Genomic DNA, 15,337 nt, shown 5'->3' with positions numbered 1-15,337 from the left:
GATTACAACAAAGTAAGAATATTCGTTACAAGTAATTATATTACTTTTATTAGTCAATTACTTCTCAAATCTGGTAATATTGTTGTTAAGGGGATTGGAACATCATATATTATTTTCTTTAGGCTCGGTGATATTCGAGCATTCGATGCATAGGAATTCAACCTCTACTTTTATTATTTATGTTTTTCCTCATTTTTCTACATTTTCCTCAATCTGTAACATGAGAAAACCGGGGGAAATGTAAAACTTAGTGATCGTTCTCTCACTTTTTTCTAATGTCGATTATGATAATAATGATAAGAAGAAGAAGAAGAACATACCATCGCTAAGCTTGCTCTCGACGTCGCGGCCTCGCAGTAGCCGGGAGATGGCACTGACAGACGGCGCTGTGGTCCGATCACACAGCCCTTCCTTGATCAGTCTGGAACAGAAAGAAACCAATGTGTCCAGTGCTAAATGAATAGATCTGGCAATGACAATATTTCAAGGACATTACCATTAAACTATATAATCGCCGTCTAAGAAGCAATACCAAATACAGTAGAGACAATACGCGGCACTCAGCGAGATGTCGAGGGACAGCTATTAGAGCTCTTTCTAGCGGATTGACCTGAGAACTACTGATTCTGTCATAAGAGCACGTGTATTTGTGTGCGAAGTTTTTGGTGTTATTTATGCGTTTTCAGTGAGTTGACATAATTAAATAGTAGCGTGTATCATTCCTTGATATCTCCTCTCAACATGAGGAGAAAGGTATATGCTGTGTTTGGCTGCAGTAACTATGAAGTAGAGAAGAATGCGCGGTCTTTCTTCCGTTTCCCTCGTGACAAAAAAAAAATGTAAGTAATATTGTGTTTGCATTTTGCATATATATATTCTTCCAGTGACAAAGAGATTTTTATAGTACTTCATAATCTTCTGACCTGCTCGACCCATATTTTAACTGGCTTGAAATATAATACGCATATTTAATTGTATAGTGCAATAGTTAACATTCAATACCGATGTGTTGTTGTAGGTGTGATCTGTGGGAAAATACATATGCATATGAGTGTGGCTGGTGGTGTTCCAAGTTACCCCATTTGGAATGCCGTAATGCGTTGTCAAGCACTGAAGAGAATATGGGTGATTTAAGAAATGTACATATTTTGTTGAAACAATGTGATGATGCAGATTTGCTTTACCCTAATGTAATGTCATTATGGCAACAAATGCTTATAGGGAAAGTTTGAATGTTTTTGAGGCTAAAGTTATAGATTTATCTTTCTGTTAGTAGGCTTCAAGTTAAAAGGAAAATTGTCCAGCTCTTAAATGTAAATTCATTAAATCATGTGTATAAGGAATGTGCCGATATTTTTGTTGACAAGTGTTTTAATATGATGATACAATGCTTTTAAATGAGAAAAAAGAAAAATCTAGCTGTGAACGTTCAGGCAGGAATTATAAAGCTAAAAATGTAATGCATAAATGAAAGATCAAGCCCTTTCACAGCATTCCATTTCACATCTTGATTATATGTCTAATTTCAGTCTTTAAATAATAATCTGTTAAATAATTCTTCATTCATTTATCCAGAATTGCTTTAGCAACTTTGAAGTAAATATCTTAGTAACAATTTCTTTCTAGGCGTAATTTATTTATCCATTTCCGTATATACATTTCCATTGATATTTGAATTTAGCGCGAATTTTCAGGTCAAGCCACTTGGAGCGCCACTTGCGACTTGACTCACATTTTAATAAGGCTAAATCCGGAAGTGTCGCGTATTGTCTCTACTGTATTTGGCAATGCCTAGTATATGACAAGGCTCTTCCTGTCCATTATTTCCCTTAAGACTGGTCACGCCTCCCGCCCCCGTATGGATATGCAGTCCATCAGAACAGTTTCCTTTGTGTTCATTTTGGTATTCCTGTGTATAAGGTAAATTAACCTTGTATACAGTATAGTGTAGGAGTGCGTAAATACGTCATGCAAACATACATCCCTACAGTACTGTATGGTACGGTTCTTTTTCCCTTACACGTAACCGTAGGAAAACGAATACAAGGCAAATTGTTCTGATGGACTGCATATCCACAAGTGACTGGGAGGCGTGACCTGTCTTAAAGAACATAATGGATAGGAAGAGCATTGTGACATACGAAGTATTGCTTCTTAGGCGACGAATTATGTTACATGTAGCGAGTGGGGTAAACTATTAAATAAAAGGTGACTTAATCTTGATTAATACTGAAATAAACTATCCCCCCCCCCCCAATGGCGCAACAGCCCCGAAGGAGCATGGCCTATCAAGCGACCGCTGCTCAACCCCTCAAAACAAAGTGAATAGCGGTGAGTCCGTGTGTCGTTGTGAGATACACATACTACTGCGGTCATTTGAGCACGTTGTACGTAAACCAGCACATCCCATGAGACATCTTAACGAGGTACAAGTCGCAAGGGCCGTCACTTTGATCCAGGAAGGATGGACTTTTCGTCGTGTTGCTGTGGATCTCAATGTCTCTCCTTCAGTTATTCAACGCTTGTGGAAATGCTACAGTGAGACGGGACAGCTCACAAGGAGGGTTGGACAAGATCGTAGACGCATGACAACCCCAATAGACGACTGATATCTGACCATCTGTGCGTTGCGGCGTGGTCCAGTAACTGTCAGAGAACTGCAACCAGACCACAGGAGTGTCACTGGAGTCACGGTGTCTGACCAGACAGTAAGGAACAGGTTAAGAGAAACGTCCTTAAGACCCAGACGTCCTTTTCGGGTGCCCCGTTTAACGCAGCAATATAGCGCAGCTCGCCTTCTGTTTGCCCGTATCCATGTCAACTGGCAACTTCGCCAATGGAGATCTGTGTTGTTCACAGACGAGTCCAGATTTCCCCTGGCATAACGTGATGGACGTAAACGTGTATGGAGACGCTGTGGTGAGCAGTACGTGTCAAATGTTGTCCAGAAAGGCGACCGATTCGGACAAGGTTCTGTCATGGTGTGGGGTGGCATCAGTATTGATGGCTGTACGGATCTTGCCGTTGTCCGTGGTAATCTTACCGCCGCGGGGTACATCGAGCAGATACTGCTACAGCATGTGTTGGTTGCTGCATACGGTGCTGACCCTGAATTCGTACTCATGCACGACAATGCCAGGGCTTAGGGCTGGTTTACACGGGTAGAGTAGCGAGGCGAGTAGAGTAGTTAGTAGAGTAGCCACGTTACTCTACTCTACCGCTGTCTGGTAGAGTTGACACTCGTATCGTTCATACGGGAGTAGAGTCATACAGTAGAGTACAGTAGTAGCACCATGTCAAGACGTAAGCACATCGTAAGGAAGTGTTTAAAGACATTTACAAACATATTACTGCAAGAGGTTAGTGAAGCGTTAGAAGAAGAAGTAAATGAGGAAAAAGGGGAATGGGTAAGAGGCTGGCTTAGTAGGAGAGATACACTCGGGGCATCGGCATTAATTCTGAGAGAACTTGGCAATTTGGAGAAATATGGGGGGACAAACTCGACACAGTTGGCCAAGAACATGAGGGATCGTCTCAGGAATCATTTTGCTAATGAAGGAGCAGTTCCCTGGCAGTACAAGCATGTATTTTAACCCAGGAACACAAACGATTGAATTGTTATGACTTTATTCATTATTGTACAGAAAGTAACGACAGTGTAATCATCCACTCAGGATTTTACTAGTCTTCGTCTGTAAATACTGTAGTGGTGATTTCTAAGATAAAACTATATGAACGAGCTCCAGTCTAATTATAGATCATAATTCTGGCGAAGGTTTTTGTTCCACGGTGAAGGGGTGAGGTACTCCTTTCCCCAGTTAGACTGTAGTGATGTTTCTATTTCCATTTTTTTTTTTTTTTTTTTTTTTTTTTTTTTGTATTTCAGCCAACCTAAATCTTATCCGAATGAAATTTTACAGAATTCATTTCAAAAGTTATAGAAAGAATACCCTTTGGCCATCAGCGTGTCGTCTCAGAACCCACGAGTCTCAAAACTCACGAGTATCAAAATTCACGAATTCTAAGAAGAGGAGTAGCAAGAATAGGTTTCTCTATCTGGGCCAGTCTCAAACCTCACGAGCAGGACCAGTTCTTCTTTGAATGGATATGTGCCCACCCTACTAGTGATGATATAATCGGATATTTTTTTAAAATCAAATAGCTTCCATCCGGTTATTTAAATAATGGAATAAATAATCAAATGAATTTCAAATATCATTCAGTTATATCGCGTAGAATAATCGGTTGCGTCATGAATACATTTTTCGGTGTAAGTGTGTCGGATGGATAATCGATTGAATTATGTGAATAGATGAAAAATAGAAATACGCCTCTTTTTTGCAATCCATGAAGTCCAATGCTGAAGACGGCACAAACACTCAGTTCCCGAGCCATAGGAATTAAGAAATGAAAGTGAAAATCCCGGCCAGGAGTCGAACCTGGGACTCCCTGGACCCATTGGACCACAGACCAGCATGCTAACCATGTATCCATGCAGCCGGACGACATAAAATTGAAGTAGGTATATTGCCTGCTGCTAGTTAAAATAAATTTTCAGTTGGTAGTAATTACCGGGGCTTAGTTCTATTATGAGGCCAGAAGACGGCATTTATTTATATAAGAAACTTTATTTTACCGATATTAAATATTACGACTGTTAATTCACTCATTTAGTTTCATTAGAGATTAATTTGGTCATGAATCTCATCGCAGGGAAATTAAATTACTTATCTCCATTCCCTTCAGAAAGTGGGCGAGCATGATGAACGGTCTCTGATACGCTTTCCGAAAATAATATGAACTCATGCTCCACACGTATGACTGAGTCATGTACTCCCAGATGCCTTACTTAGCATAGATTAATATATTACATCACGCCCCCACGCGATTACACGATACGCAATGTTATATACTTGTAGTATTGACTACTTGGCTCACCAAATTTATAAAATCATAAATTAAAATGTGTCAGAATTTTATCTGAAATATAGCGAAGTAGCCAATCGCTATCTTTGACGTTCTGTTGCTATATGACTTAAAAAAGACTCCACAGCGCTGATGTTGATGATATTTTATGATGGTGGTTCTTTCCCCAGCCAAGAAAATGTGGAAAGGTTCATTAAAAATCAATAAGTGTTGAAAACAATGAAGGAAAAGGTGGTGGTGGTGGTGGTAATTACTGTTTTAAGAGGGAGTGCAACTGGGCAGCCATCCTCTATTAATACTAATCAGAGGGAAAAAATGGAAGGTGGCCCATACTTCGAGAAAATGAAGGTTTCGGGCAAAGAAAGACAAGGGCCTTTTCTAAAAAATGTAAGTACCCCTGGGGCTCCTTTTAGTCACCTCTTACGATAGGCAGAGGATACTGTGGATGTTACTCTGCCACCCCAACACACAGGGGAAAATAATGGCCGATGAATGACACAGAGGTGTATTATTATTATTATTATTATTATTATTATTATTATTATTATTATTATTATTATTATTATTATTATTATTATTATTATTATTATCAAAACATTTTTCTGTGGTCCTAAAGGTAATATAACGTATTTTTCCTTTTGATATAAATTTAATGTTAATGGTATTGTGGCCTCAGGAGAGGCCTGGTCAGTGAGTCACCGCTCACCTCACCCCTCCTGCCGTCATCGCAGGCACCTGCTATCCGGAGTCGTGGATTTTGAGACTCATTGGAATATTAATTTAGCTATTAGTTTGCAGTCGTGAGTTTTGATACCATTTGCTACTAATTTTTCCACGTGAGTTTTGAGACGTAACCGGCCATACGTACACTGTAAATTACGCTGGCGTAGGCGTAATTTGCAGTAGCTTCTTCGCCATAAATATCCCAATTACTGATCTTTTTTTTTTTTTTTTTTTTTTTGTTTGTTCGTTGCTTGTACGGCCCAGGTGTAGAGCTTAAGCTTCTAGATCTGACACTGTACTGTAAACAATAATTATTTTGGATATTCCAAACAACATATGGAACTATTCAATTTGTTGGGGAAATTACTGTTATTGCTGAAAATTAACGACAGTGGCAAGTGATGTGTAGAAGATCCCTATGTATGTTATCAATATGATTAATGTACACAGTCCTGCACCATTGTATTGCCTAACTTAAACATGTCGAGACACATGATGAACACGCTGTGTAACATTGAAACTTGAGAAATCTTCATATTAAGTGAAAATCCAGCTGACACTTGTTTATATTTCATGTTGCATCTTCGAGTGTAGATGTCTGCGGCACCACCTCCAGACTTCTTGGATCTTCGTATTTCCATGAGTATTTGATTGTATGTACATCGTAATTTTTTTATTTTCTGTTTCAGTTCCGTTAACCCAAAACCCTCTTTACCCATTTTCGCAATCAAGTCCTCTTCCGCCGCCCGTCTCATATTCTTATTTCTATAAGTAACGCTGTTTATGTTCCATAAACATTCTTTTTCGCTGTAGAGCTCCACAAATTTGCAAGTTTCTTCTTCCGTCCACTTCATTTTGCCGCCAAATAAACGCTCGACGTAATACCACCGTATGTACACACATGCAAATACAGCAGTCGAATGACGCGTCAGCTGAAAAATCGAACGTCCTCAGACTTCTCCGCCAGCTCTCGGAGCTCGGTTCCGGTGGAGGGGGAAGGATAGTGGTAGAGTTACTTTACCGCAGCGGAAACCCACTCTACTCTACTGCCTACTAACTACTCTACTCTACTTGCTACTATCCCGGTCGTTTACACGATGCTAGTAGCTCTACTATCCACTCTACTCGCCTCGCTACTCTACCCGTGTAAACCAGCCCTTATGTAGCGCGCATCACCAGAGCTGTCTTGCGAGAACTGGACATTCAAGAGATGGAAAGGTCAGCAGTGAGTCCCGACCTTAATCCCATCGAGCACGTGTGGGATAAGCTTGACAGAAGTGTTTGTGGGCGTCCTGTTCCACCACAGACTCTCCAAGACCTGGAACAGGCTCTCATTGAAGAATGGAACCTGATATTGCAACGTGACCTCCGTCGACTTATACGGAGCATAGTAGGTGCCAAGCTGTGATAAATGCTCGTGGAGGACTTAGACCATACTGAAGCTCTCCAACTGTGATAAGAATCCACCCTGCAGGATTGTTACCACTTTGTTTTCGCCCATATTTCGACATTTCCGTTTGTGTTCTGAAAATCTACGCTAATCTATCGATGTTCTTATGTATACTTCAACGGTAAAGAATAAAGGTTTAGTTGATAATACACCTGGTTGTGAGGTATTGTTTTGTGGAGCATGGCATACGTTCAAAAACATGTTCCCCTAATTTTTTTAACTATATATTATTTGCAACTAAATAAAATTTGAGTGTGTTATTTCTTTGAAATATACTTTACATTCTTAACATGGACATGTTTGTGGGCTTGGGGGTCTGTCTGGAATCACCGTGGACAGAAAACTGACCCCGTGGTAACCATGGCAACGACTGTTCATCTGCCTATTCTAAGTCTTCGTCATTATCTTCCGCACGTTCTTACCACGTTCTATATATAGTAGGTAAGAATGGCGCCGTGTTCCCTCTGTCTTTGACTGGCGTTTCGTCTAGGTAACAGCAAAGTCCCTTATGCCTCTTGTTCACGGTAACATTTTTGGCAAAATTATTTGACAAAAGATTTCACAAAAATATCCTAAAATCTTTTATAAAATATGTTGTGTTGTACACGGTAAAATATTGCTTCAAACTCATACCAATGCCATCTGTTGGCCGAAACACAGAATTAAATTTGTTTGCCCTGACCTCTGTGGGAATAGGTCCCAACTGAAAATGATTGTTCTGCTTTTTGGCTGTCAGATGAGTACCTAGGTTCTATTGTCAGTGAATAAATCACAAATGCCATCAGTACAGAGTAAACAAATTACAGCTTTAGTTGCAATAGTTGCATGTGCAGTTATTAAAAGGAAAAACAGCAGGAAGAGGAGAGATAGAAGGCAGTGGACTAGACCTTAGGCAGCTATAAGGGATGATGGAAGGGGATTGTTATCTTTAGTCCAAAATGAATTGAGGTTAGAGGACACTGAATCGTACAGGAATTTCTTAAGAGTGAGTGAAGGGAACTTCGAAAAGTTGCTCCACTTAGTTGGACCTAGAATAGTAAAAAAAGATACAAATATGAGGTAAGCTATTCCAGCTGCAGTGAAATGAGGATGAATACTGTACTGACCTTTCGTTGTTGAACTGTGTTCGCAGGCCATTGATCTTGTCCTTCACTTCTCCAGTGTTTGGCCAAACTTCACTACGTGCTCGCGCAATCTTTGCCTCCGCGTCTCTTCTAGCATTTCTGTTGTGGTATAGGGGAGATTTAACTACATATAAACACTCATCCTTTCTATATTCTTCAATTAGAGTTTCCACTGCTTCTTTCATCCAGCCAGCCATTTTTGTTTACAAATTGAACTTCACATACCCGCTACCAGATCGCTACTTCATATCATACGCTGCTCTGATTGGCTGTTGTATCAAATCATTTTATGAAAATAGGACTTGCTCTATTTGACCATGATTTGACAAAATATTTTATCAAATGAGGTGTTCCGTAAAATTTGACCGTTAGCAGCAATCACTCCTTATTGTACAACGAGTTGTTCAATAAATTTGGTGAAGAATTTGACCATGAGCAACGGGCATTACACACGGTGACGTCACCGAATGCGATCAATCTTCGTGATCTATTTATATTAGGTCAATCGCATAATGCAGTACGTTAGAAATGAGTCTCCGCAGTAACCTTGGCTGGAGGTGATACTGCGTATGTTGGCATCACTCTAGTCGAGCCAAGCGGGATGCAGTGCTGTTGAAGTGAAGCTCCAAGGAGATGGTCACAAGCGTAGAACTTACTACAGAGGAGCGAACGTTTTTTAGTGGAGTGGCTTTTCCGGGAAGGTGACAAATGCACGGACGCAATGAAGAGAAGGTTTCGCGTACGGTTTTCCGACTCAGTTCTATAGCATCGTGATATTGTGCGAGGTGACTTTCGAAGCTGCGGTGCCGTATTCGATGCTCCGAAGAGTGGTAGACCACCAACTTTAACGGAAGAGAAACTTCTGAATATTTCCGACAGGCTCCTTATTATATACATTGCTATAAGAACACAAGCTCACTTCTTCTAGAAAAATACTTAATTGAACCTCTACATTCCTGTAATCTAGTACAGACGTAGTTCCTACTCATAGGTCACAGCCGATTCATTCCACCTTCTTACCCAATTTCGTTCACTACTAATTTTTTTCCTATTCATTAGCTTTTTAACTGAGGTTGGCGTCAAGAAGGGCATCCGGTCGTAAAATTTTGCCATATAATTTCATCTCAACTCATCCCCGATCCCGTGTAAGGGAAGGGTAGACATAAATGTACAATACATTATTATTATTACTACTTTGTTCTCGACGATATAATACACATGTACCTGTCTCGGATCTCCCAGCTGAAGATCCCGGGGTTCTCCTTGCGATAGTCCTCCACCCTGCTCTCCAGTTCAGGGGTGGCCAAACGCGGCTTGCTGCCCCCAATCACTCCCGGTCGGATGCTGCCTGTCTCCTGGTACCGGTTCAGGATCTTGGATACACAGCCGTGGGACACACGTAGTTGACGGGAGATAACACAAGGTCGCACTCCGGCTGCTGCCATCTCGACTATCTTGAGCCGGATGTGGTTGGGAAGAGGCCGCCCGTTGATGAACACACCGCCCAGCTGGTTCACACGGCCCTGGCCTGCACACAAACAAGAAGCTGGTGTTACACCATCAAAGAAATTTTGTCAACGATCTTTTGTATAATATTTTATAAAGTTAACTTTTAAGATAGACATTGCATCATTACACTCAGTCTCTCTTACTCTCTTGCAGTCGTGACATTCGGCTGACGGTCTTTCGTAAGGGTTTCCGCTTCTTTCAAAGACTGGTCAGCACATTTAACGACGTTAGTGCATATTCGTCGCCAGCTGTTCCTTGTCGTTCTCTACTCCTTCCGGATCGCGAGGGATCCAGAACATGGCCAGACAGCTTGAGTCGAGGCAAGCGAGGATGCCATGTAAGGTAATCATGACGGTGTTCCGCAACACTTCGTCATTGGAGGCATGGTCAGTGTATCGTATCTAGGATGATTAAAAGCATCTGTGTTCCTGATGATACTTGCTGACATCTTTCAAATTTCACTCGCTTAGATGTCTGTTGGCACGACGATCCTAAAATGCAGATGTAATTTAATGCAGAGAGGGATGGAAATTGCAATCCAGATCTCTTGGAATCCATGGCACTGCAGCCTTCCCAACACGAACGCGTATTACCACCATGCGTGTCCTAAGTTATGGACCAATGCCAACAGGATGGCTTCAATGTTAATGTTGGTTTGCATGCTTCCAGCCCTTTGTTTTATCAGGCTAATACGTAGGCCGGTCATGCTGGCCTCACGATCAAGGTCTGTTGTGATCTTGTGCGGCTGACTTTCATCCTCTGCCAGAGTTGCTATATCACCCACGAAATCAAAGTCTGTTAGTCGACTTTCACTGGCCCAAATGGTGCCCGCTCTGCCATACGATATCCGTAGGAAGTTTAAAGCAATAATGAAAAAGATTGGTGAGAGAATGCATTCTTAACGAATTCGTCTACTGATGCCCTCCCACGCCATCTCTCCACTGACAGCTCGGAACATACCACTTAGTCGAGCAGCTCGTCTCCTTTCTCCCAAGTCTTCCCAGCCCAAACATTGCAACATTTTTGTAACACTGCTCTTTTGTCGAAAATCGCCCAGAACAAATTGAGCTGCTTTTCTTTGGATTTTTTCCAGTTCTTGAATAAAGTAATCCTGGTGAGGGTCCCGTACACTGGAACCATACTCTAGTTGGGATCTTACCAGAGACTTAGATGCCCTCTCCTTTACATCCTTACTACAACCCCTAAATACCCTCATAACTATGTGCAGAGATGTTTACCCTTTATTTACAATCATATTTATGTGATTACCCCAATGAAGATCTTTATATTAAGACCTAGGTTTTTACAGTGATCCCCAAAAGGATCTTTCGCCCCATCAACGCAGTAATAAAAACTGAGAGGACTTTTCCTATTTGTGAAACTCACAACCTGACTTTTAACCCCATTTATCATCATGCCATTGCCTACTGTTCATCTCACAAATTATCGAGGTCATTTTGCAGTTGCTCACAATGTTGTAACTTATTTATTACTCTGTACATGATAACATCGTCCGCAAAAAGCCTCATCTCTGATTCCACTTCTTTACACATATATATAAGAAAACATAAAGGTCCAATAATACTGCCTTGGGTAATTTCCCACTTAATTATTACAGGATCAGATAAAGCCTCGCCTACTCTAATTTTCTGAGATCTATTTTCTAGAAATATAGCCACCCATTAAGTCACTATTTTGCCTAGTCCAACTGCACTCATTTTTGCCAGTAGTCTCCCATGATCCACCCTATCAAACGCCTTAGACAGGTCAATCGCGATACAGTCGATTTGACCTCCTGAATCCAGGATATCTGTTGTGTTTTCCAAGAAGCTATACGTCCGATATTAGTCTTCATACACGTACACGACGAGTTGAGTTATATATTTTTAAAGTCGATGAATATTTACGGTTCTCCGTAAAGGTCAAGGATCACCCACAGTGAATCACAATGATTACCGTCAAAAGCCTATTTAAAATCAAGAACACTTTCATAAAACATTTAATCTACTTCAGCGAAAGTGAATGAAGGGCAGTACTGAGCGAAACAAAAAGAGAAAGGGAATGTACTCGTGTATTAGTGTAACAATAAGGTTAGGTCATGCTGTCAGGACACGTTAGAACTCATTTTCTACATCTCTAGTTAGTATCATGGTAAACACACAGGAACACAACGTACCAGTGTTCCACATGAAACTCTTTCCTATATGAAGTGTTCGAAATGCCTTCCGTTAGCATAGACACAGGCATCAGCCCGCCGTCGTATTGAATCCCGGGTACGCTGATGTATTATTTGATAGAGAATTTAGATAATACATGAAAATCCACAGCCTGTTTCCAAGTCATCCGACCGGGTCAGGAATAGAATGAATGAAGCCCCATCTAGCGGCGAGGATAGGAATTGTGCCGGCTGCCGAAGCCTGTCGCACTCCCCTGGGGCAATGATTAATGACTGACAGATGAAATGAAATGTTAATGGAGAGTGTTGCCGGAATGAAATGTGACAGGAAAAACCGGAGTACCCGGAAAAATCCTGTCCTACCTCCGCTTTGTCCAGCACAAATCTCACATGGAGTGACCGGGACTTGAACCACGGAACCCAGCTGTGAGAGGCCGGCGCGCTGCCGCCTGAGCCACGGAGGCTCTAGGATTTAGATAATAATAATAATAATAATAATAATAATAATAATAATAATAATAATAATAATAATAATAATAATAATAATAATAATAATAATAATAAAATCTTCCTTCCAAGTATTGGGCCATATGTCCCGTTGCGGTCTTGCATTTTCCCTACAGATCTTTTCCTCTAGGTTGGTATCGAAGACTCTCTTTTGGCAACCTACCGGGTTCCATCCTTTGTATATGACGTTTCCAGCTTTCTTGATTACTGTAGATGTAGTCAGTTATCAGTTGTACTTTCAGTTCTTTAGCACCTCTTCATTCCTTTTGTATACCCTGCTGTACGATGCATGAATGTTATTTCTCCTGCTGTAATTCTAGACAAGTCTTGTGATCTTAACGTCCGTGCCTCATTTCCATAGCAAAGTGTTGATTTAACTAGGATAATATAAAGGCTCAATCGAGTATGTTCCTGAACAAGTGATGGTTTCATGATGTTGTTTATTATTCCTGTAGTTTTTGTGAATTAATTGATTAATTTAGTTATTAATTTTCGCTGGTACTGTATATCTAATTCTGATTGCTATAAGTTGTACTCGAGATGACTGAACACATTTACTCTTTCCAATGTTGTATTATCTAAACATATTTTACTAGGAATCGGTTCTCTTCCCTTGAAGGTCATTATTTTTGTCTTTTCTGTTCAAATAATCATATTAAAAACTGAGGAAACATTGTTTTAGATTGAACACTGATCTTTGTAGGTCATCTTCAGTCGTAGCCAGTAATGCAACATCATCAGTATATAATATGACGTCTAGGTGTTCGAGGCGTGTATTTATTGATATTGATCCATGGCATCCTTGTTTCCAATAATAATAATAATAATAATAATAATAATAATAATAATAATAATAATAATAATAATAATAATAATAATAATAATAATAATAATAATAACTCTTACCAACACTACTGCCAGAATCAAATTCAGAGGGGAACTGTCCCAGAGATTTGAGATCAAAACAGGTGTTAGACAAGGGGATGGCCTATCTCCAATCCTCTTTAATTGCCTACTTGAAAAAGTCATTCGTGAGTGGACGAAAATGCTACAGGATGACTCTGGATTGAGAATTGGCTACAAGAAAGACAAGTTAACAGTCAACTGTTTAGCCTTCGCAGACGACCTTACACTCCTGGCATCCAGTGTGGAGGAAGCTATCCATCAACTATCCTCTCTCGACCACATAGCAGCTAAAGTAGGGCTGAAGATCGCCATCAACAAAACACAGTTTATCACCAACATCAAAGATGCACCCAAATCAATCCCACTGGGGGACAAAACAGTACAAAGGACTAACTCCTTCAAATACCTAGGAGAATGGATAACCCCAAACATGAATGAAGATCAGGCCATGAACAGCAGATGCATCAAATTGGAAAATGCCTACCACCTATGTAAGAGTATGTACAAATCCAAATCCCTCTCCCTTAACCTCAAAATCAGGCATTACACTACTGTAGTTAGACCGTCAGTACTATACGCCTCAGAATGCCTGAACATGGTAAGGAAAGGGCAACTTAGAAAACTGGAGCTGAAGGAAAGGAAGATCCTGAGAAAAATCATGGGCTCCATTAAAGAAGAAGGCAAGTACAGAATCAGGCACAACAACGAACTGTACCAACAATTGGAGAGCATTACAACATCTATGAGGAAGAGGAGATTGAACTTCTACGGTCATGTCATGAGGATGGACAATCAGAGGCTCACCTCCAGAATCTTCCACACCATCTCTAGAGGGAAAGCGACTAATGCCAAGTGGGCAAGACTCGTCAGAAAAGACCTTCAAGAATTGGACATTGCTCCCAGTGAAATTTATGACAGGAATAGGTACAGAACGTTGATCAGAACATCAAACTCTCTCCAGTCACTAACAGAAAAAACAGTACGTCCGGGAGGAGGTGTGAAATGGACTCAGGAGCGAAAAAGACATTCACAGTGCAAGAATGAAGGAGTACTGGTCAAAGAAGAAAGCTGCTAGAGATAAGAACCACGTGGTCCATAGCAGGCCCAAACGGAACTAATAATAATAATAATAATAATAATAATAATAATAATAATAATAATAATAATAATAATAATAATAATAAATACCTTCCTAAATAATGGGTCCTAAGATAACAGATGGGCAGTATAGACTCCCTGGAAGAGAAGAGCTACACAGGGATAACCAACGGCTGATGGAGTTGATAAGGAAACGACGACTCACGTTCTACGGACATCTGTTCAGGATGGATGCAACCCAACTAACGAAGCAGTTTCTTGTCTATTTGCCTTGCGTCGCACCGACACAGATAGGTCTTATGGCGACGATGGGAGAGGGAAGGCCTAGGAATGGGAAGGAAGCGGCCGTGGCCTTAATTAAAGTACAGCCCCAGCATTTGCCTGGTGTGAAAATGGGAAACCACGGAAAACCATCTTCAGGACTGCCGACAGTGGGGTTCGAACCCACTATCTCCTGGATGCGAGATCACAGCTGCACGTTCCTAACCGCACGGCCAGCTCGCCCGGTAAGCAGATTTTTAATGGGTTGGATAACAGACCGAAAGTCTCGGATAATTGGTTCATGGAAGTAGGGAAGGACCTCAAGAGGTTGGGACTGAATCAGGAGGAGATCTCTAACCGATCAAAATAATGATCAGTGATCAACAACTTTAAGAGCTTCCACGATGAGCAAAAGCAGAACAGCGGTTGGACAGAAGAACGAAGACAGGGGGCTAGAGAAAGAATGAAACGTTTTGGGGCTGCAAAAAAGGCTTCCACAAATGCCTTATAGTTACTTGACGTGATCTCTAATTTCCCTAAACGATAATAATAATAATAATAATAATAATAATAATAATAATAATAATAATTGTTACGTATTGAGATACTGTTATTGTTTGTCTACCCCGTATACCTTTTTATTACTACGGGGTCGGG

The 15,337-nt window shown here is 40.7% G+C and overlaps 1 protein-coding gene across 1 annotated transcript in view; it reads right to left on the bottom strand.

Annotated features, from left to right (window-relative positions):
- The window catches only part of LOC136867395 (protein gooseberry-neuro), a 103,421-nt gene that overhangs the window by 52,733 nt on the left and 35,351 nt on the right, over positions 1-15,337 (bottom strand). Inside the window, exons 2-3 of the mRNA XM_067144582.2 lie at positions 9,448-9,751; positions 321-421 (exon numbers count right to left, since the gene is read on the bottom strand). Of these exons, the coding sequence (XP_067000683.2) occupies positions 321-421; positions 9,448-9,751 (405 nt within the window). The remainder of the gene's footprint in view (positions 1-320; positions 422-9,447; positions 9,752-15,337) is intronic.

The sequence above is a fragment of the Anabrus simplex genome, chromosome 3, assembly GCF_040414725.1.
Source record: "Anabrus simplex isolate iqAnaSimp1 chromosome 3, ASM4041472v1, whole genome shotgun sequence".
Taxonomy (NCBI): Eukaryota; Metazoa; Arthropoda; class Insecta; order Orthoptera; family Tettigoniidae; genus Anabrus; species Anabrus simplex.
The sequence above is the reverse complement of the archived record's forward strand: the minus strand, read 5'-3'. Positions and strand labels throughout refer to the sequence as shown.